Here is a 21,478-nt window from a genome sequence, read left to right as displayed (position 1 = left end):
CACTTTCCTAATATTGCAGTGTATTGGTATAGTCTTTCATTAGCTTCTGTGGAGTCATGTTGAATGATGATGGCATGGAGTTCTATCTCGTGGCCATTTGGGGTATCTGTGAAATTGAGCAGTTGTCAAGAGCCTAGTTTCTAGTAAGTAGGCATGAAAGTCACAATAAAAATCTAACATTATTGGCATTATGTAAGCCACATTGAGCCTGCAAATAGTTGGGAAAATGTGGGATACAAATGTAATAAATAAATAAATAAATAAATAGCACCTTCCAAAAATAAGGCAAGGTCCCTCTTTGCTAAGTCCATAATTGTTCTTCCCCACTAAATGGTGTCTATTCATATGGCAAACATTTTGTTTCTAAGAGTAACTTCTACCATTTTACCTTCCACCAATGTCAGGCTTACCAATTTTGAAGTTGATAGATTACCCCTGGAGCTCATTTTAAAAACTGTCATTATGTGGACTCCCTCTAGTCTTCAGGTACTGGCGCTGTTGTTAATCATAGGTCACTTGTAGCAAGTCTTCAGTTTCTTATTTGAGATCTAACAGAACTCAGGGGTGAATGCCATATGGTCCCGGTGATTTGTTACTCTTTAATTTCAATTCCTCTAAATGATCATGATTAAAAAATGTTTCTGATATGGTTATCACTCCAATATACTTCTCAGTACACAGTGAATCAAAGAATTCATTCTGTTTTTCTGTTATTGACTTGTCCTCCCTGGGTGTACTCTTTACTCCTCAGTCATCTAGTTGTCTAACCAGCTTCTTCACAGGCTTCTTGATTCTTGCATTTTCCAAATGTAAAGCATGCATTCTGGATCTCCAGTGTTATTTTTTTACACTTAGGAATTTGTGTGCAATTTAAAGTAACTTGTTATTTTTATTCACAGCTGCCTCATAGTAGTTGATACAGGCAGTTTGAAAAATATGACTTGGGATATGTACCCATCTAGTGGGTGATATTTCTGAAAAACATATCCATATCTACTATAATAAAACTCACCCTCAACGTTCTGAAGACAACGTTCTGAAGTCACTCAGTCACTCCCTGAAGGGTTCATGGATTCATGGTGGTGAAGCCACAACACCGACCATGTCTCTCTGCCCCGCCCTCGCAATGACGGACCAATCAGAAAAAACACCCTCAACATTCTGAAACACAAAGGACCATCACAACACCGTTCCCAGGCAACGTAAGACGGACCAATCAGAGGAAACTACGTGACAATAAGGGAGGAGCATTCCCCAGCAGAATGGCTCATTATCTGTGCAGCACGGAGAGCACAGAACCACCGCTGGAACGAGAGAAGAATATTCCTGCTGTGGGTATGTGCAAAAATAGACCGGGGGGGGGGGGGGGGAGAAATTTTTAAATGCCTAATGCCAGTACTGAAGAGTGCCAGAGGGCCCATAGCAAAGACTATATTTGGGATCACTTGACATGGAGTCAGAGGAGCCGGAAAACAACGTGCCCGTCACCATCTGGGACGTGGGCGAACAGGACAAGCTGCGGCCCAGCTGGAAGGATTACCCGCGACCCAGCCAGCAGCAAACAGGGACCAAGGAAGGGGGAGGAGTAGGGAAACATGCGGAGCGTGTTTCCCTACTCCTTCCCTGCCTAGGAATCGCTGGAGACTGGCTGCCAAACTAACGAAACAACCGCACACCGACGCACCACCTCCATCATTCAAAAGGCATCCACTCTTTCTTCAACAGAAATGCAAACTAATAATACAAAACAAAGAATACCCGTTTTCTCACGCAGCTACAGGTAACTCCCCACCCCCTTCCTCTTCCCCTTTTGCCAAAGCGGCCGTGCCCAACCATCCCCAGCCTCAGGCAAGCCATCTCCCACCTCGGGGATTCCCCGAACACCCGGAAAAAGACGGCGCAGCTTCCCGCAGCGCATGTTCCAGCATTCCCCTGCAGCCGGCCTGAAATGGACCGAACATACCGGATCACCATCCGATGGCCCGAGACCGTGCTCCTCTCCCTTCCGCCAACTTAAAACAACCATCCCCATCCTCAGGCAAGCCGTCTCCCACCTCCAGGATGCCCAGAACCCCAGCCCAACGGAAAAAGACGGCGCTGCTTCCCACAGCACATTTCTCTTCCAGTGTTCCCCTACAGCAGCCCTGAAACGGCCAAAAAATACCGACAGACCAAGAACGTGCTCCTCTACCTTCCGCCCATCTAAAACAACACTGCTGCCTCAGCACAACACAAAAAAAAAAAAAAACCCGGAAAAAACAATCCACCACTCAGCAAAGGCTGACCCCCCTACAACCACATTTACATTTCACCAACAGAAAGACCCCCCTCCACAAACCTCCTTGACAGACAAAACCACACACACACAATACAACAGACACACACCCTCAAAGCCACACACCAATCCATCCCACTTTGCCAACATAGCACAGCACATCTCCCAATCTCCCAAGCAAAAAAACAAACAAACAAAAAAAAGACACACATCAACAACCTGCACACACACCCCACCCTCACACACTCACACACACACACACACACACACACACACACACACACACACACACAAAAACCACATGCTAGCACCCGTTTCATTGGTTTCGGAAACGGGCCTTTTTTACTAGTCTCTATATAAAATATCTTTCAGATTGAGTGATTTGAGATTTGCGCTCCATATGCTAAGAAACTGAAAATTTAGAAACTGAATTCAAAATATGGATGTGTTATTAGATGAAGCCTGGAGCTGTGGTTTTCATGGACCAATTTAGAACATCATGCGCCTTTTTTTCAAAGCATATTAATGTCTCAAAATGCCCAAATGGACGTCCATGTGCTTGAAATGTCCAAATCCAGATTCTGCAAAGGTAGAAAAGGGATGTCCAACACTGCAGTATGTCCAAATAGCAAGGGAGTGTGTTGTGGGCATATTTTGGGCGTGACTTAGGAGGGCCCCAAATCAGGATGTGCAACAGCGATTACTGAATGGGAAGAAATGTCTAAGCCTAAAAAGGGCTTCCTAAATTAGACCTGTTTCAATCACATCCAGGGTACAGGAAGGTGTTCTGATTGAGCAGTTGACCACTGGAGGGATTAAGGCATGATACATCCTTAATCCCCCAGTTGTTGCTGTCCCCCTTCCCCTCCCCTCAAAGTGAAACTGGAAGAGGATACCATGCTCCAACAGCTTTAAGTCTTAGCAAAGCAGGAAGCAAGTCTGAGGTGTAGCCTAGTGTTAGTGCAGTGGATTTTAAACCAAGGGACCCAGTTAAACCCTATTTTAATTATTTTTATTTGTTTATTTTTATTGTGAGTCCTCCAGAAACTGAAATATGCCTACTGTACCTAAATATATAAGCCACTTGCAAGTCTGAATGCTATTGAAGTGGTATACATTCAGGAACAGTAGGTTATTTTTCTGGAGGGCTCACAATTACAAAATAAAAGGGTTGAAGTAGGATTTGAACCTTAGTTGCTTGGTTTAAAGTCCACTGCACTAACCACTAGGCTGCCCCTCCCCTGTGTGGCCATTTTTTAAAGAATGCTGCCAGACATTCTTGTCCCTGCTCTTTTGCCGTTCTTAAGTTGGATGTTCCAGTTTGTAAAGTGGCTGTTCATGCTGGATGTCCTCAGCACACGGATAGCCACCTCACATATTTTCAAACAGGAAATCCTAATGTAATTCCTGGTGGAAAATACATGTGAGATGGACGTCCCTTTTAATTGTTATGAGCTGGACATCTCTCTTCTGACTTGGCCATCCTTTCGAAAATGCCCCTCCATGGCTCAAGGGGTAACTGACATTGCATTTTCCAAACGATACGGGCGAAAGAAAATGTCAACACAATCATTTTTGTACCAAGTTGCTTTGCTCGGGAATGAGTTACCAGTTCAACTAATATCTTAACATGATTATATGATGTTTTGTAGGAAGCTTAAACTTATATTTTTAAGAAGTCTTTGAATATATCTAATCTTAATTATAGATGTGCTATATAATGTTAAATTATAATTGTGACATCCTAGGTGTTTTTGAACTTGCAGAAATGTGAGGATATCTGGTTCTTTCTTATACAACACCACCTTTTTATCCATCTCTTAATGGTGGTATTTTTTTTTTTTTTTGCCAAATAAGGAGTCTATTGTCCTGTTGGTGTGATTTTGGACACTCTTTTTCTTCAGTTGTTCAAAAATCATTCTTTGTGCTCAGAAATCTTCAGTCTCTTCATTCATATTGCAATAAGAAAGCTATGTGTACTCTTATTCATGCATTGGTTTTAAACAAACTTGATTATTATAATGCACTTTTGGTTGGTTTACCTTCATGTCAAATTCGTCAGTTACAGCTGGTTCAGAATGCAGCTGTGAAGCTTTTATATAATACGAAGAAATATGGTCAAGTGTCTCCACTGTTGTTTGAACAGCATCGACTTCCAGTTAGGCATAGGATTTCTTTTAAGATTCTGTTGTTCACGCATCAGGTGTGCTACTCTTCAATTCCTCCTGATTTGTCTTCTCTTCTGATCTTGTACCATTCTAGTCATTCTTGGAGATCTTCCTCTGCTAATTGTTTGGTCATTCCATCTATGACCCAGGTCCAGTATATCACTTCCTGTGAAAAAGCTTTTTGCTGCTGTTCCCCCTCTTTGTGGAATAATCTTCCTCCAGATTTAAGATGTATTATCTATCTCCAGACCTAAATTTGAAATAGCTTTGAAGATTTGGTTTCTTGGAAAGTCTTTTGATTCATTTGTGAAATAGTCTGTTCTATTTTTTTATTTATTGCTTGTTGTCCCTTTTGTGTTTCTGCTTTTGCTTTTGTATATTTATGCTTGTTTTAAGGTATTTTAGTGTTGTGCTATTCATCCCCTTCCTTATGTTTGCATTGTTGTTTATTGTTATTTATCAATTTTGGTTTTGTAAACTGCCTTGGTGTCCTTTGGATGATAAGATGGTATAAGAAATGCTTAAATCAATAAATAAATTTTAAAAAAAAGCTGGCTAAAGATTACTAAAGATTAACTCATGCAGTCACAGGACTCATTTTATTCCTATGAGCCTTGTTCCAGATAACATGCGCTAATCTTTAGTAAAAGACCCTATAAGTTTTTTGTAATCCACGGTAGTTGTGGAATATACATTTTTATATGATTATTATTATTAATAATAATAGTAATAATGATAAATTAACCAAATCTAGTTAGATACCAGTATACTTATACCTCGGGTACAGGTGAAACTAATTACTCCATAACATTTTTACATTTTTGCATTTTGGAAATTGTATATTTCACCTGTCTGGTAAATAGTGGGAGAACCTGCTTTAGAATCCTGATCTAGTAAAATGCTAGAGGTCTGTATCAATAGTACGGCTGCCACATAACTTTAAACAAATAATTTATGTATTAAGTTATGTGTACTTTTCAGCATTGGTATGTGTTGTGTTGCTAAATATCCAATTATATGCACCTTGCTTAAATATTCTGGCATATTGACCTACGACTAATTTTTACAGGGACAAAGCAATTTTCTTCTAACTTTGCCTTGGACCACACTAAAATATATCATAACATAACACAGATCTGTGTTTTCTTGCCTTTCGTTCAAGAAGTCAAATGGGACTAGGAGGACATTCCATGAAACCTACTGGTAGTAAAGTTAAAACAAATTAGAGGCAAAATGTTCAAATCAATGCATGATCGAGCTATGGAATTTGTTGCTGGAAGATGTGCTAAGATCAAATAGCATAGCTAGGTTTAAGAAAGATTTTAACAAGTTTTTGGAGGACAGGTTAATTAAGTATTATTAATTAGGATTACCTCTTATGCAAGCAAGCAAGCTCCCTATTAGGATCTGCCTGATACTTATTTAAAGTGATGCTGATTGGCCACTATCAGAAACAGGATGGTGGACACCAGGACCAGCAGGACACTTTTTTTCTGTTAACATGAACTGCCTTCTTTTTGAGTTGATGACTATCCAGCTCATTTTCGAAAGTGATCGCCGGCCAATTTCCGACATAAATCGGGGGATGGCCAGCGATCTCGGAAAAGCGGCCAAATCGGTATAATCGAAAGCCGCTTTTTTGCCAACATCACCGCTTTCCCGTCGCGTCACCGGCCAAAGTTCAAAGGGGCGTGTCGGCGGCAAAGCGAAGGCAGGACATGGGCGGGCATGGGCGTGGCTAACAAATGGCCGGCTTAAGGCGATAATGGAAAAAAAATGGCGATAAGCAGTATATCGCCGGGTTTACTTGGTCCTTTTAAGTTCACGACCAAGCCTCAAAAAGGTGCCCGAAATGACCACATGACCACTGGAGGGAATGGGGGATGACCTCCCCATACTCCCCCAGTGGTCACCAATCCCCTCCCATACTAAAAAAATAAAACTAAAAACCTTTTTTGCCAGCCTGTATGCCAGCCTCAAATGCCATACCCACCTCCATGACAGCAGAATGTGTTGTATCCTCTGACAGCCTTTCCCTGGTTGCAATGTGGCACTCGGGTGAGTGTGACACCTTTTCTGTTAGGTGCCCTGCAGAGTCACATCAGCAATGCATTGTGGTGGGTGTAGGGTACTGGGATCTACTCCCATGGTGCTTTCCCCCCCTGCTAACTGGGTCAGAGTGTGCCTTGTTTTGTTTCCGGTAGTCCATGAGGTAGTGGCCATTTTTGTAAGCCAGTTTTAGATCCCTTTCATGTGTCACCCACGTTAGAGAATGTTATTACCTTGAATGTGGCTGAAAGAGGGCATTGTACACCAATCTGCCAGCTCTGACCTACTGCTAATCTCAGTACCAGGGAGACTCTTTGCCAGTGGGGCACAACCTCTGATCTGCAGTTAACTGTGAGTAAATGAGCTTATTCAAATAAAGGACTTTTTCCAAAGAGATTAGTCTTCAGGTGTCAACTGGTATGCCAAGGTTATACAGCAGCAACAAGTCCTAGAGGCCTGCGTGTATGCAGGTCCCTGGAGCATTTTAGTGGGTACCGCAGTGCACTTAAGGCAGGCGAACCCAGGCCCATCCCCCCCTACCTGTAACACTTGTGCTGGTAATGGAAGCCCTCCAAAACCCACTGTACCCACATGTAGTTGCCCCCTTCACCCCTAAGAACTTTGGTAGTGTTGTACATTTGTGGGTAGTGGGTTTTGGGGGGGGGGTTGGGGGGCTCAGCACCCAGAGTAAGGGAGCTATGCATGTGGGAGGTTTTCCTGAAGTCCACCGCACTGACCCCTAGGGTGCCTAGCTGGTGTCCTGGCATGTCAGGGGGACCAGTGCACTACAAATGCTGGCTCCTCCCATGACCAAATGCCTTGGATTTCGCTGGGTTGGAGATAGCCGGCATTTTTTTACATTATCGCTGAAAAACAAACCCGGCCATCTCAAACCCGGCGAACTCCAAGGCATTTGGCCAGGATAAACCGTATTATCGAAAAAAAAGATGGCTGGCCATCTTTTTCGATAATACGGTTCTGGCCAGCTGTAGCACTGCCGCCAACATAAATCGCCGGCGATCTATTTGGCCGGCGACGTTCAATTATGCCCCTCCATGCCAGGTACCAGGTGTTAAAGCTTCATGAGCACTGATTTGTCTGAGAATCTCTGTTCTGCTAATCGATTATTCAACCCCAGAGGAGTTGCATTCAAATTTTCTAGTTTTTTTTCTTTTGCTCTTGAACTGTTCAACCTAGAATATAGGTGAGGCATCACTAGGGGGGTCTTATACTAAACATTATTATTATTATTAGTAGTAGTAGTAGCAGCATTTGTATCCCACATTTTCCCACCAATTTGCAGGCTCAATGTGGCTTACATTTGCCGTAATGGCGGTTGCCATTTCCGGGTAACAGAATTACAAGTAGTGTAATGTTAAGGTGCATACATACATGATAACATACATGGTACATAGCATATATGGAGCTGATCATGGTATATATATATATATATATATATACAGTGGCGTACCAAGGGCAGAGGGAGCATGAAAACGATGAGCCGGCAGGCGCGCGGCACCCCCCCCAGTGGCCTGCACCCGGGGAGGTGGTTCTTTTGCTGGGGGATCGGGGGTTCTTTCGCCGGGGGGGGGGGCGCTGCACCCGAGGGGTGGGGTGCATCGGCGATCCGCCCCGGGTGTCAGCCCCCCTAGGAACGCCACTGTATATATATAACATGTACATATATAGTTAGTAAAGAAGAATACATTAAGGTATTGCATGAAGGTTACGTTAGTTGTAGCATATGATCATCTGCAAACGAACCTTTTCCGGAGATGGGAAGGCGGTAGAACTAGAGGACATGAAATGAGGTTGAAGGGGGGCAGACTAAAGAAAAATGTCACATTAGTGCATGTTATCTACTGGAGGACTCAGAGAAATAATATGGGCCCAGTGGCAGATAAAATGCACTAATCTTTAGTAAAAGACCTTCTCTGTCTAAGTTTAATGTTGCCCAGATTACTGGTTCCTTTGCAGATAGATACTGGGATTACAAATCTACAGCACTGCATATCTATAGATTAATCAGGTTTGATTATAACCCACGCTGAATGCATTCTCTGAATTTTGTCTAAGACCTTGACCTCACGTTCCCTCTTATTGCTAGAGAAGTGTAAAGTCATTTCCTCTCTTATGTTTGCAGAAAGACAGGATAGAGGACAGTTCTGTCTGGTCAGCAGAAAGTATTGGTTTTGCTGGCTGATGCCTCTTTTCCAGCAGTCATGGAAGGGCCAAATGCACTTCTACCAGTTTCTTCTTCTTCCCTTATTTTTTTAACTTTTTTTGACTTGACAGTTTTCTTTTGCTCCTGGACTTCAGCTGAGTCAGAACCAGGACTAGAAGCTGGCACCGTAAGCCTTCATTTCTAGTTACCTGGAGATTTTTAAAAACTTTTTTATTTTGATTCACTCCCAATTTTGTCCAGGTCGATCATTGCAGCAGCTGCCTAAATCCTGGGGACATGCACCCAGCTCCTTCTAGCACCCTGCAACCCTGAACTCTGAGTCTATCCACTAGGTTTTACCATTGCACAGTGACTGACTTTCTCTGTCTCCAAATCTGAATCACTGTGCTTAAGAATGTTGTTTGATACATCTATGTTTTTAAATACTTGCTATTTATGCAAGTATATGGTTCAGATGTTTAATATGTTGTGTTCCAATTGTTGCTGTTTTATAGATTTTAGTTAGAGGAGTGAATTGTGCAGCTGTAGAATAAAGCATATGTATAATTGTATTTGTTACTACGGTGTGCACTATCCCTTGGATTCTATATATAACACACGTATTTTGGGCAAAGATCCAAGATCTGTGTGTGAACTAATTAATGAGCCATTAACAATCAATTATTGGCATTAATTGGCACTAATTTGGCCTTATGTGCAAATCTGTCTATGCCCTGTTCTATAACACTGCACACCCAAAGTGTCCCATGTGCAACTCAAAAGGGGAGTGGCCATGGGAGGGGCATGAGCAGGTCAAGGGTGTTCCAAAAATTTCAGTGCAGTGTTATAGAATTTGGGAGTAATGTATCCAACTTGCATCAGGATTTACATCAGGTTTCAGCAGGTATAAATCCTGATGCCCAAAGCGGAGTGCAGGAATTCATGTTAAGTGGTATTCTCTAAAGGGGTGCTCAGTTCAGAACGCCCTTTATAAAGTAGCACTTTGGGCTAGATTCTATATATGATGCCTAAAAAATCAGCGCCGAAAAAAAAACGTTATTCTGTAAGTTGCACTTAGGGCTTTTTTTCACAAAGCTGCAGTAGTGATTCCTGCACTGCAAGGGGTCCTTTTACTAAGCTGCTGAAAAATGAGGCCTGCGCTAGCATCAGTGCATGTTTTTGAAACACGCTGAGACCCCCTTTAACCACAGCGGGTAAAAGGCTGGCCATTTTGGGGGGAAAAAATGACCATGCATTAAGAGAACTAATGTAAACCCAATTTTTGGAAAGGGTTCCAGGGGTGATCCAGGAAATTGTACACAGGTGAGCCTGGTGTCAGTGCCGGGCAAAATGGTAGAGACTATTATAAAGAGCAAAATTATAGAGCATATACATAAGCATGGATTAATGATAGTGGAGGAGTGGCCTAGTGATTTGAGCACCAGTCTTGACATCCAGAGATGGCCGGTTTCAAATCCCACTGCTGCTCCTTGTGATTTTGGGCAAGTCACTTAACCCTCCATTGCCTCAGGTACAAACTTAGATTGTGAGCCCTCCTGGGACAGAGAAATATCCAGTGTACCTGAATGTAACTCACCTTGAGCTACTACTGAAAAAGGTGTGAGCAAAATCCAAATAAATAAATATTTACTCATGGCCATTTGGTGGGGAGCCCTTACTGCCACCAATTCAGATGGTGGTAAGGGGTTCCCACAATAACCTGGTGATAACGGGGCAGCACACGGTGCTGCCTGATTACTGTCAGTTAAGTTCTGGTGCTACAAAAATCTAAAAATTACTAAAGCACCAGAAATGGGGGGTGGGAACTACTGCTGCAGCAGCCCGGTGGTAGTTCTGGATTGGCGCGCACCAAACCTGTTGCTGCACGCTAACCCTTTATTTATTTGTTACATTTGTACCCCACATTTTCCCACCTATTTGCAGGCTCAATGTGGCTTACATAGCGCCGTGGGGTGAAAGCCTCCTCCGGTCGATAAACAAATATAGAGCAATGTATTACAAATGAAATAGATATGTACAGACACAATAGGAAACATAGAGAGGGAAGTTATATAAAGTTTAGAAAAAGGGCATCCAAATGCGACAGAACCCATAGGAATTGATTGGGCTTTGTCACATTTGCCGCACCGGGAATCACTACTGCAGCTGTGTAAAAGGAGCTTTTAGTTAGGGGCAGTTTATAGAATAGCATTTTTGCCCGGGAATCGTGCCTAACCTTAGGCGCAGCCAATTGCACCAAATGAAATTAGACACGTATCACCCCTTATAACATGTGTAAATGTTAGGAATGCCCCCGATAGGTCCATGACCTGCCCATTTCCATGCCCCTTTTTCAGATCATGGGTAAAATTTAGTCAAGGATCCTGCTCCTAAATGTACATGCATAAATACCATTCAAATCTAATTAGTGCCAATAATTCCTCATTAAAAGTCAATGTTTGGCGCTAATTAGCTCAATATACAATTAAATTGTGTGTGCAATGTATAGCAACTTTAATAGAATTAGAGGGTTTGTGCAGATTTTTTCTGGTGCCTGATTTTGAGCACAATTTTTTGACGCTGGTCCTATGTGTTATGATTATGAATGCTTTGGATGTTCCCTCTGCCTGGTCAGGCTCAACCCCTAAATCAGTTTTATGTTGTACCTGCTTAAATCCTAGTAAGCAGCTCTTGAAATAGCTTTTTTTTTTTTTTTTTAAATAATGTAAGAAATATTCCCAAACAATATCTAATGCAGGCATTTTTTTCTATCTCTCTAGTAATACGTTGAAATGTTTTTTTGTTTGCCCTCAGGGCTTTTTTAAAAGGACGGTTCAGAATAACAAGCGCTATACCTGTACAGAAAACCAGAACTGCAAAATTGATAAAACACAGAGGAAGCGGTGCCCTTACTGCCGATTTCAGAAGTGTTTGACCGTAGGAATGCGATTGGAAGGTAAGACCCCCCCCCCCCCCCCCCCCCCCGCCCATTCCTCTTTCCTTTTCATTTGTGGACTTCTTCCCTTTATGCTCCAGGATTTTCTGCTTCTCTATTGGAAGAGGGGTTGAGGGTGGGAGGGTAAAGAGATAAACCATGGTATTTCTAGACAATTGGACTGATATGGCACTGCTCAGATAGCTCCAAAACCTAGGGGTTTAATTTAGATCTTTACATCCTGCATCTGTGTCTGCTGCAAAAGTTTTATATGTAACATATTGCTGAATTGACCAATTCAATCTTCCTTCTCTCCCCTCCTCCCTTCTACATGAGGAATTTTGAATGGACCATAACGATATGAATCTGTAGAGCGCTACATTTCCAGAATGTAGGGCAGATGTGTCAGTCAACAGGGTCTAAAGAACATTAGTTGTAAAAAATGTCTTTGTGTGAAATAATAATAATAAAAAAAATAAGCTATACATAAACATTCCCATTGCATTTTTCCTATAACCTCTTACTCCAGGAAACTTATATGACACATCAACCCTCACTAGCCTGAGATCCATACTCTCGGTACTGCTCAATGGCTACTTATTCTTTCTCTCTAGGTTTAATTGCATTGCTTCTTGGGGAAGAGGGAACTGAGCCCTTTTGGCTCTGTTCTGTTTTGTTCTTGTGGCTTCAACCTTGGGGCCAGCCCAGGTCTATGTTGTTAAAGGAAGGTGCAATTTTTAACATACAGAAGTGACATAAATACAGTGGGGCTGATATTCAGACCACGGGAGTTAGCTAGACTGTGTCCTGCAGTCAGTGCTGAGCCTGGTAATCCAATGCTGGGCCATTTCCAATGACCGGCATTGAACATCCAGTTTATTTTTGGCTGGTTTCAATTTAACCGGCCAGGTCGATATTCAGCACTTGCCGGTCAAGTTGAAACCGGCCAAAGAGGCCTGCTATTTTGGTAGCCAAATTTGGCTGCCAAACCTAGCTGGTGATACACTGAATATTTGAATATTTGTGGACAGCTGGATATATTATGTGATATAGCCGGTTATCCACTAAGCGCTGACTGGGAATATTGAGCGGGAGATAGCTGGCTATCTCCTATTGAATATTCATAGATAGCCAGTTAAGCCCTATTTAACCAGACAGTATCCCAAGTTGAAATGGGGGGATAAAAATCACCCAAAGTAAGTTTATTTTTACTCCTCCTGTATTCTGCTTAGTTGTAGAATTGGAAAGACCGACTGGTAATCAATAACCAAGTCTCAATACCAATGGAAGAAAGCTGATGGTGGGACTTGAAAATTTCTGGAAAATTTTCATTTTGAGAGATTTCTGGGAATTTTCATTTTATTTGGGTTTTCTTGGCCATTTTGTTGTTATAGGAGCAAAGTCATGAAGAATGTGCGTGTTTTGCAAAGAGGGTGTGCTCTTTGGAACAAGTGCTTTCTTTCCTGGTAGTGCGCACTTGTATAATAGTTTGTGCTTGTGCTTGTTTATTAACACCATGGGATATGTCACTGACATTTCCAATGTTGTTGCAAATGATAACCCCCCCTAACAAATTGGTAAAAGGGTTAGAATTCCCTAGGAGGGTGATTTTCAAAGGCAGTTGGAGTGCAGGAGTAGCCTAGTGGTTAGAGCAGTGATATGAGAACAGGGAAGCCTGATTCAAATCCTACTGCTGCTACTTGTGACCATGGGCTAGTTGCTTAGCGGCCCTTTTACTAAGGCGCAGGAGGGCTAACGCGTGGGTATCGCATGCCAAATCAGCACTACTGCTGGGCTAGCGCATGTGTCCAGCAGTAATTCTGAGTTTGGCATGTGCCGTATCTGCGGTAGAAAATAATTTTCTATTTGCTGCCACAGGGGCATTCCCAGTGGTTAACAGCAGTTGGGGTACACTGTATGGTTACTGCGCGGGTGGTGCATGAGCCCTTACCGCTAAGGGTGGCGATAAGGGCTCAGGCCATAAATAGGCATGTGCTAGTTTTAATTTAAGTGCACGCTCATTTCCCGGCCCATTAAAAAATAAAGCCCTTTTTCCCAGCCGCGGTAATACATGCACCCACACTACCACCCTACCACAGGCCACTTTTTATCGGGGCTTAGGACCCCTTAATGCTTCATTGCTTCAGGTTCAAACTTAAGAAGCAATATTGAGCCTGTGGCAATCAGCCTTTCTGCTGGTCTAACTTTATCCGAGTTTGGGGACTGAAGATTGCTGCTAAGCAGGTAACTCCCAGTTCTGTCCTGACTCCACCCTCAACCACCCCAGCACTAACCGTACAGAAAGTCTGCCCAGATTTTCAGTGGCACTATCCAGTTATGTAATGCTGAAAATCCAGTTATCGCAAGATAACTGGGTAGGGACCTCTTATTACTACTTATCTCCCACTGAATATTGGTCCCTTACATTGTAAGCCCTCCGAGGACTAAATCTAAATTTGATTTCTGCATATAAAATAAGGGGGTCTCTGTAGAGGCGTAGCTAGGATTGAATGGACCTTGGGTGAAAAAATTGAGAAGGGCCCCAACACTATTGTCCCCAGGGTAGTGGGGATTGGGGAAGAAGGGGGGAGCACATTTCCCAAAGCTGACATATTACTATTAGAAAAAAAAATACTTTTTTCTACCTTTATTATCTGAATATTGCTTTGGTCCTAGTGTCTCTCTTTTGCTTTTCTCAACTCTCTCCAGGGTCTCCTGTTATTTTGACATTTCTTCTCTCTTTCCACCATCCATCCATCTTTCATGTGTGTCCCCTCTTTGTCCCTGTCCGTATCCTTCTCCATGTTCAACACCTCTCTTATGTGTCCCTATCTTACCCTGTTCAGCATACCCCTCTGTATCCCTATCCTTTCCCTTGTGTTCAATATTGCCCCTCTGCGTCAATGTTCCTATGCTCCATCCACTGCCAGCATCTCTTCTCTTCAGATTCTCTCCTCTCTTTTCCCTTCCTCCTACACCCCCACCCCTGACCCCCACTACTCTCCATGGTCTGGCATATCTTCCTCCCTCCCTCCCTCTGTTGGTCTGCGTCTCACTCTCTGTTCCCTCAGCCCCATCCCCAGTCCAGCATCTATCCCCTCTCCCCTTTGGTCCAGGCCTCTCTCTTGCTTCCTTTTGCACGCCACCCCACAGTCAAGTATCCCTACCCCTCTTTCCCCCTTATGCTTTGATCCAGGTCCATGCCTGGATCCAGTAATTGCTAGCCTTGCTCCTGCCCATGTCAAATCTCCAAACACTGGCAGAGGCCGTTGGAGCCTTTCCTCTATGTGTTCTGTCCCAAATGATGCAACTTCTTGTGGACTGGATGTGCAGAGGAAAGGCTTTGATGGCCAGAGAGAGGCCACTTTTCACTTTGGCCTCTGCTGGGGACATGCTGCAGCATTTGGAGGACCAGCGTGGGGAGGGAGGGGGCAAGACAGATGCTGGATCTTGGAATGGTGGGTATGGAGAGGGAGGGAGGGTGCAACTTCAGTTGGCCCTTACCATTGGGTGACCTTGGGCATTTTGCCGATCTCTGTCAATGGTAGCTACGCCTCGGGTTTCTGTACAGAAATGGAGGAGTTTGTGAAAAGTACCCACTGCATAAGTGCATACAATACCCACATAAGTGTACATATGTAGTATGTGTGAGGTAGGAACCGGGAGCGCATTTTGGTTTTCCAAAAGTATGTGCATTCCAGGTATGCGACCCTGTGCATGCTGTTTCCCATGCCACTTTTCAAAGGGAAACTTTTGCCTTTGAAAAGCTAAGTAAAATCTGTCAGCAAGAAGTAGCAGCAGACTTGACAAATACTGACCTTGTTTGAAAGTTGTGCTCTGTGGGGGTTATTACATTTTTAAAGCCTTTTTTGCAGGTAGAGAAGCAGTTTATGGACAGGAAAAGGTATTAATAACATTTCTTAGGGTACATGTATGTAAAAGTACACACAGACAGCCTACGTATTCATCCTTTTAGTTGGTGTTAGCAGAGTTGATCATGGGCGTGGTTTATGGTGAAGTTGTGAAATACACACTGAGGCCCTGATGCTCAGAACTCCTGTGGTAAAGCCAAAAATGCAGGAACTATACTCCCAGAATAGTGCAGAAAATTATGGCCCTAGTGCTCAAAGGAAATGATATGCTAATTAGATGCACACTGTTAAAGCAAAATCAAGGAGGGGGAGGCCTGCTTGGCACATGCAGAGAAGAGTTTTGCAATAAGCCCAGCTCCTGTGCACATGCACCTGGCAAAACCATATGCAAAGAACACATTGGCGCCTGTTTTCTGCTCCTTTAAATATAAAGTTTTTCAATTTTTTTTTTAGTTGAAAGGCTTATATTTAAATATACAAAATAGGTGCCAATATGTGCTTTTATTTTTGGGTTTGCTTGAACCTCTTTTTTGTCATTTTTCTCTGAAGTCCGTCCAAATCTCAAGGGGGTGTTTCAGGGGCATGTTCAGGGTGGAACTTGGGCATTCCTAAGACTTAGACGTTTTTCAGCCATAATGGAACAAAACAGAAATGTCCAGGACTAAAACTTAGACGTTTTGAGCTAGATCTTATTACGAATAAGGCACAAAAAGGTGCCCTAAATGACCAGCCTGCTTATTTTCGAAGGAGATGATCGGCCATCTTCCCACACAAATCGGGAGATGGCTGGCCATCTCCTAAACCCGGCCAAATTGGTATAATCGAAAGCCAATTTTGGCCGGCTCCAACTGCTTTCCATCGCAGAGCCGGCGAAAGATCAAGGGGGTGTTTCGGCAGGGTATGGAAGGCGGGGTGGGGGCATGGTTACAAGATAGACGATAATAGAAAAAAGAAGGCCGGCTCTGATGAGCACTTGGCCGGCTTCACTTGGTCCATTTCTTTTTAGGACCAAGCCTCAAAAAAGTGCCCCAACTGAATAGAGGACCATCAGAGGGAATCGGGGATCACCTCCCCTTACTCCCCCAGTGGTCACCAACCCCCTCCCACCCCCAAAAAAATTAAAAATCATTTTTTGCCAGCCTCTGTGCCAGCCACAAATGTCATACCCAGCTCCATGACAGCAGTATGCAGGTCCCTGGAGCAGTTTTTATTGGGTGCAGTGCACTTCAGGCAGGTGGACTCAGGCCCCCCCCCCCACCTGTTACACTTGTGGTGGTAAATGGGAGCCCTCCAAACCCTCCCCAAAACCCACTGTACCCACATGTAGGTGCCACCCTTCATCCCTAAGGGCTATGGTAGTGTTGTACAGTTGTGGGAAGTGGGTTTGGGGGGGGGGGGGTTGGGGGGGCTCAGCACCCAAGGTAAGGGAGCTATGCAACTGGGAGCTATTTTTGAAGTCCACTACAGTGCCCCCTAGGGTGCCCGGTTGGTGTCCTGGCATGTGAGGGGGACCAGTGCACTACAAATGCTGGCTCCTCCCACAACCAAATGCCTTGGATTTGGCTGGGTATGAGATGGCCGCCATTAGTTTCCATTATCGCTGAAAACCAATGCCGGCCATTTCTAAAGCCGGCCCAAATGTGGAGATTTGGCCGACTCCAACAGTATTATCGAAACGAAAGATAGCCGGCTATCTTGTTTTGATAATACGGTCGGGACGCCGCTTTACGGGGCCGGCCATATAGATGGCTGGCCATATAGATGGCCAGCCCCATTTGATTATGCCCCTCTAGATGACCACTGGAGGGAATCAGGAATGACCCCCAAAAATGTGATGAAAGTATTATTTGCCAGCCTCTGTGCCACTCCCAGATGTTATACTTAGGTTCATCAGAATAGCATGCAGGTCCCTGGGTGCAGTGCACTGCAGACAGGTAGACCCAGCCTCCTACCTCTCCCTACTTGTTACAATTGTGGAAGAAACTGCGAGCCCTCCAAAACTCACCAGAAACTCACTGTAGCCACATATAGGTGCCCCCTTCACCCAGAAGGGCTATGGGAGTGGTGTACAGTTGGGGGTAGTGTGTTTTGGGGGGATCAGCAAACAAAGTAAGGGAACAATGATCAGATGTGTACCTGGGAACATTTTATGAAGTCCACTGCAGTGCTCCCTAGGGTGCCCTATTGCTGTGCTGGGATGTCAACGGGACCAGTCTACTAGGAATGCTGGCTCCTCCTACATCCCAATGGCTTGATTTTGTACGTTTTGCATTTGGACTATTTCTTTTTTTTAATGGACCCAAAAACAAAACATCCAAATCACAAAACGTCCAAACCATTTTTGGAAAAAAAAAGACGTTTTTCTTGTTCGAAAATTACCTTCTTTCCTCTTGATCTTCTATTTAGAGCAATTTGGGCAGGATGTCTAGCCTTTTGAGTCACACAGCTCCAACTACTTGGAGCTGTGTGACTCAAAAGGCTAGACATCCTGCCCAAACTACTTCCACCTTACTCACAAAGCCCATTTCCTGTTCTGCTTGTGGCATATATCTTAGAAATGCTGATGTGCTTCCATCAACCTATTGTGGAGAACCACAAATTTCATGGAACTTCGGCTGGGCAAGCTAAAAATATCGAGCCCCTGGCTTCTTTTTAGGCATAGTCATGTCCCTGGAGCGTTTCTATTGAAATTTAGGGCTTGATATTGAGCCAGTTGTTTTTAAATGCTATGGGCAGAAATATGAAGATATTCAGTGGCAGTACCAGGGTGAGGCAAAAAACAAACAAACAAACAAAAAAAGAAACCCCCTACAGGTTTTTGCCATTTTCTTAGCAACTGCTTTGAATTTCAACAAGAAATTTTACTATTTATTTAGTCATCATACTTATGTATTATTATTAAACAACGTTTAATTATCTTAAGCTATGTTAATGTTACTAATGTTTTAGCATTACTATTTAGCAATTTTTGCATATTAAAAATGTTTGAGCTAAAACACAGTAAAATAACTTCATTTGATTAATGACCACCAGTTAGTACTTCCAGGTCCCAAACAAGCCCAGTTAGAAACTACATGACATTGTGCTTTTTATTTTGCTGCCCTCTCTCTCACTATCAATTCGTGAGGAGCAGTCATTGAAGAATTTTAAAATTGCGCCAATTGGCTTTTTCTTTCAGCATTTGACTCAGTTTAGGCCTTGCTCTGATCAGTAACAAATCTGCTGAATATTGGCTTGGCTGGTCAAGTTTAAACTGGCCAAAAATAAACTGGATATTCAATACCAGTCACCGGAAATGGCCTGGCATTGAATCTCCGGCCTCACCGCCGACCATGGGAGTAAGCCGGGTTGCCTCACATAGTCTGAATATTGGCCCCACAGTATCTGCCTTACTCCCTAGGCTATTCCTACTTTCATCCTGTCTCGTCTGCATGAACTGACCTTATGCGTTTGATTAGTGTTTCCTATCAACATTTTTAGTTCCTTTCATTTTCAACAAGTTCTGTGCTATGTTCATGTTGTTATTGTAAACTACTTTGATCTTTGAGTTACGAAAGATGGCATAGTAAATTCTAATAAATAAATAAATACATTCAAATGATACAGAACCCATTTGATCGACATGCCGACAAATTTTCTTCACAGTGCTGAGCTTCCAGTTCTTGAGATGATATGCAGCCACCATTACCTTTGCTCCAAAACTTTGCTCTTGCAGTATCTGGGTTCTCGTTTTGTCCGCTATCGACACCTTGCCCATGATTGCTGTTCTGATCTGAAATATTTTTAAAGAAATTATCTGTAAATTATCATAATATCAAATACATGTTATTCAAATTCAAATTATTGTTTACAACAGTCTAAATCACTCTGATGTCAATAACAGTAGGAAGGTACCTCGTTTTTTTCCAAATGAGGGTAGTTTTACAGTGCAAACATTTTTGAATGTGCAAAAATCGCTGAGTGGCCTATAGTAGACCCCTGAGGCAGGCTTTTTGAAGCTGAAATACGATCCTGTGTCGGGTCTTAGCTGTTTTCAATAAACGTCGTCTTTAAGAACCCACTAGTGTACGAGTGTCCAGTGTTGGAAGACACATCCTTCAACCTTACTCTCCCACTGACTTTGTGTATTCTGTAAGGGTCTTTGTTGTTCCTCCACTTGGTGGTTACTCTACTGTGTCGACTGCCTAGATTTGCACACCAAAATTTGGGCAATATAACCAGCTATCTGCAAATATTCAGCTCATCACCAGCTAAGTTTGGCGCCATATAGGGCTGGCCAAATAGGGCATTGAATATTAGCTTGGCTTGTCAAGTTTAAGTCAGCCAAAAATAAACCGGATATTCAATGCCGGTCACAGGAAATGGCCCGACATTGAATATCCAGCCTCACTGCCAACCATGGGAGTTAGCCGGCCTACCTCTCTTGGTCTGAATATCAGCCTCACAGTATCTGGAAAAGAATGCGCCCTCTTTACACATGGGGACAATTCTGTAAAGGGTCTCTAACAGCAAATTTGTGTGCCCAATGCATTATAGAATACTAGCATAAGTCAGCAATTACGCACCTAAACTTGGGCACCACCCCTTATGCTTCTGTATGGCAAGTATAAATGGGCGTGCCTAAATAGATTGCTCATGTCCCTCCCATTTGAAAGCCCCCTTTTCAATTATGTGCTAGAACAGTGTTTCCCAAGTCCAGTCCTGGAGTACCCCTTGCCAGTCAGTTTTTCAGGATATCCACAATGAATATGCATGAACTTGATTCGCATACACTGCCTCCATTAAATGCCAATCTCTTTCATGCATATTCTTGTGGATATCCTGAAAACCTGACTGGCAAGGGGTACTACAGGACTGGACTTGGAAAACACTGTGCTAGAACACTTGGGGCCCTATTTACTAAGGTGCCATAGTGTTTTTAGTGTGCACTAATGGGCATCTACATGGTTAGCGTGTGCTAAAAACACTAACGCACCTCTAGCAAGGCTTAGTAAACAGGGCCCTTAGTTGCCAAGTTATAGAATAGCACTTAAGTGCATTTAGAAGCCTAACTGCCATTTCATCCCCATTTTGGTGCTTAACTTTCATTTGCGCTCTAAAAGTTAGGTGCCTAACTTTGACACACTATATAGAATTAACCCCCATAGTGCTTATTTTTTTGCAAGGTATGCACACTCTTGAAGACATTTGTTCTGGAGTGAATAAAACAACACAAAATTTGTCGGCAGACCATCCTTAGTTTTGGATAGGGTATGACACAAAATGATATAGTAAATGTTGCTGATACTTTTATTTCACTTTAAATTGACAATGCGCTCCTGCATTTTAGACTGCCAGAAGGTTTATGCCTTAATAAATCTGTTGGTCTATAAAATGCCACCAGCCTCTCTCTGTATTGTTTGCTGCAATAGATTAACATGGTTCCCATAGGTATGCTCACAACGGTGAAACATAGGGAGTTTCTTTGGGTGATACTTTACAAAGTGGTACATTACATGTACTGAGCACAGAACAGTGTAGATTAAATAATTAAAAAAAAGGGGAGTGGGAGGATACCTTAAACATTGAAAGAAAACAACAATGAGAGAGGAAAAAGAGAAGAGAACATTTCGGGGTTTATTCATTTGGGAAAAAAGCTGGACAGAAAACTGAAGGAAACAGACAAGGAGAGGCACAGGTTTAGAAAAGTAGAAAGAAAGAGTTGAGAGAACGGGACTGTGCCCTGTGAAAGTCTCCAGACCGTTGCTTGGCTTTTGATGGAGACATTTTGTTCGTGAGGATGGTAATGGAAACTAGCATGTCAAAGCGGGAACATCGTGAGGACAAATGACTCCCCGAGCTGACAGTCTTGTTACTCCTAGAGAAAATTGAAAGTCCTGATTCCTTCATAATCAGTAGTTACTGGGCAGAAAATGCAAGGTGACATTTAATAGGAGACACTTCAAATCTGTGCAACAGAATCAGCCAGAAATTATTGATTTGAGGGCAGGTCTGATATCTGACATTGGTCTTTCA

At 43.1% G+C, this 21,478-nt stretch overlaps 1 protein-coding gene across 3 annotated transcripts in view; it reads left to right on the top strand.

Annotated features, from left to right (window-relative positions):
- The window catches only part of NR5A1 (nuclear receptor subfamily 5 group A member 1), a 190,610-nt gene that overhangs the window by 22,295 nt on the left and 146,837 nt on the right, over positions 1-21,478 (top strand). For all 3 annotated transcript variants that reach the window (XM_030207821.1, XM_030207819.1, XM_030207820.1), the window contains exon 3: positions 11,471-11,612. In XM_030207821.1, the coding sequence (XP_030063681.1) occupies positions 11,471-11,612 (142 nt within the window). The remainder of the gene's footprint in view (positions 1-11,470; positions 11,613-21,478) is intronic.

Source organism: Microcaecilia unicolor, chromosome 6, assembly GCF_901765095.1.
Source record: "Microcaecilia unicolor chromosome 6, aMicUni1.1, whole genome shotgun sequence".
In the NCBI taxonomy this organism is placed as follows: domain Eukaryota; kingdom Metazoa; phylum Chordata; class Amphibia; order Gymnophiona; family Siphonopidae; genus Microcaecilia; species Microcaecilia unicolor.
Note: the sequence above shows the minus strand (reverse complement) of the source record. Positions and strands in the feature narration are given on the sequence as shown.